This window comes from Empidonax traillii, unplaced genomic scaffold (assembly GCF_003031625.1).
Source record: "Empidonax traillii isolate 1590-97213 ecotype Southwest subspecies unplaced genomic scaffold, ASM303162v1 scaffold3069:size27918, whole genome shotgun sequence".
Classification (NCBI taxonomy): domain Eukaryota; kingdom Metazoa; phylum Chordata; class Aves; order Passeriformes; family Tyrannidae; genus Empidonax; species Empidonax traillii.
In genome coordinates, this window is record NW_020958262.1 from 14,335 (window position 1) to 15,799 (window position 1,465).

The following is a 1,465-nucleotide window of genomic DNA, read 5'->3' on the forward strand; positions in this document are numbered from 1 at the left end:
GCCGGAGATGCCCCCAGAGGAGGGGCTGCAAAGCCAGCCCAGGGAGCTGTGAGGAGGAAAGAGCCGTCCTGTGCCGGGAAGGCGGCCGGAGCTTGAGCCGGAGCTCCGAGCTGGTGGTCCCTGAGCAGCCTCCCAGCAGGGAGAAGCCCTTCAGGTGCTTGGAATGTGGGAAGAGCTTCAGGAAGAGCTGGAACCTCCTCACTCACCAGCACATCCACACTGGGGAACGGCCCTACACGTGTAGGGAATGTGGGAAGAGCTTCAGGGACAGCTCCACCCTGATCAAACACCAGCGCATCCACACTGGGGAACAGCCCTACATGTGTGGGGAATGTGGGAAGAGCTTCAGGGACAGCTCCAACCTCCGCAAGCACCAGCGCATCCACACTGGGGAACGGCCCTACACATGTAGGGAATGTGGGAAGAGCTTCAGGCAGAGCTCCAACCTGATCCAACACAAGCGTACCCACACTGAGGAAAGACCCTTCAAGTGTGGGGAGTGTGGGAAGAGCTTCAGTGTCAGGTCCAGCCTCCGCAACCACAAGCTCATCCACACTGGGGAACAGCCGTACAAGTGCTTGCAATGTGGGAAGAGGTTTCAGAGCAGCTCAACTCTCCTCAGGCACGAGCGGATTCACACAGATGAGAGGCCCTTCCGCTGCACCGACTGCGGGAAGGGCTTCAAACACAACTCCACCCTCGTCACCCACCGGCGCATCCACACTGGGGAGAGGCCCTACAAGTGTGAGGAGTGTGGGAAGAGCTTCAAGGACAGCTCCAACTTGACCAAACACCAACGGACCCACCAGTAAGGGAAGGCCCGACGAATGCCCCGACTGCGGGAAGAGCTTCGGCCGCTGCTCCCACCCCGAATGACCCCCCTGATGGTGAGGCAACCCCTGGAGTCCAGGGACTGTCAGTCCATCCCTTTCTACCAGGAAGGGACAGTCCCCTTTGCCAGGGGCAGGTTGTGCCAACAGAACCCTTCTTGGGGGGTGTGTGGAGATTCCTGCCTTGGCTGGGACCCCCCAAGGTCAGTGCTGGAGGTTGAGAGCAGAGATCTCCCCCTGAGCGTTGGTCTGGGGGAGTTCCATCCATCTCTAATTCATAATTCTTGCTTTGGTGCCAACTTGAGTAGAATTGCTTCAACAATTGCTTTAGTGTAGAGCACTGTCCTATCTTATGCTGTCCTACTGGTAGTTTTAGTGTTTGTATTGTGCACTAAATAATTCTGATGAAGGTGTTTTGTCTGATTATTTGTAACCCTAAATAATTGATTTCTATCACTAGATGTGATTTGCCGTCCTTAAAACCTGGGGGACAAAAGTGATTCAGCCCCACCTCTGTAATTCCTCTAAACTGAATGTTTTGGCATAACCCAAGGCTGAGATTGGATCCAGCAGCCCCAGCACCCCACAGTCAGTTGGGAGCTCAGGGGGCCATCCCCCCTTTTTTAAATGCTTCC

The 1,465-nt window shown here is 55.6% G+C and overlaps 1 protein-coding gene across 1 annotated transcript; it reads left to right on the forward strand.

Moving 5' to 3' along the window:
- Positions 1-146: 146 nt before the first annotated feature.
- On the forward strand, positions 147-812 carry LOC114072362 (zinc finger protein 586-like; the record flags this gene model as incomplete). The annotated part of the gene is made up of 1 exon (XM_027910266.1): positions 147-812. A coding segment is annotated over one exon (666 nt), but the record flags the coding sequence as incomplete, so codon positions are not given.
- Between the last annotated feature and the right edge of the window lie 653 nt (positions 813-1,465).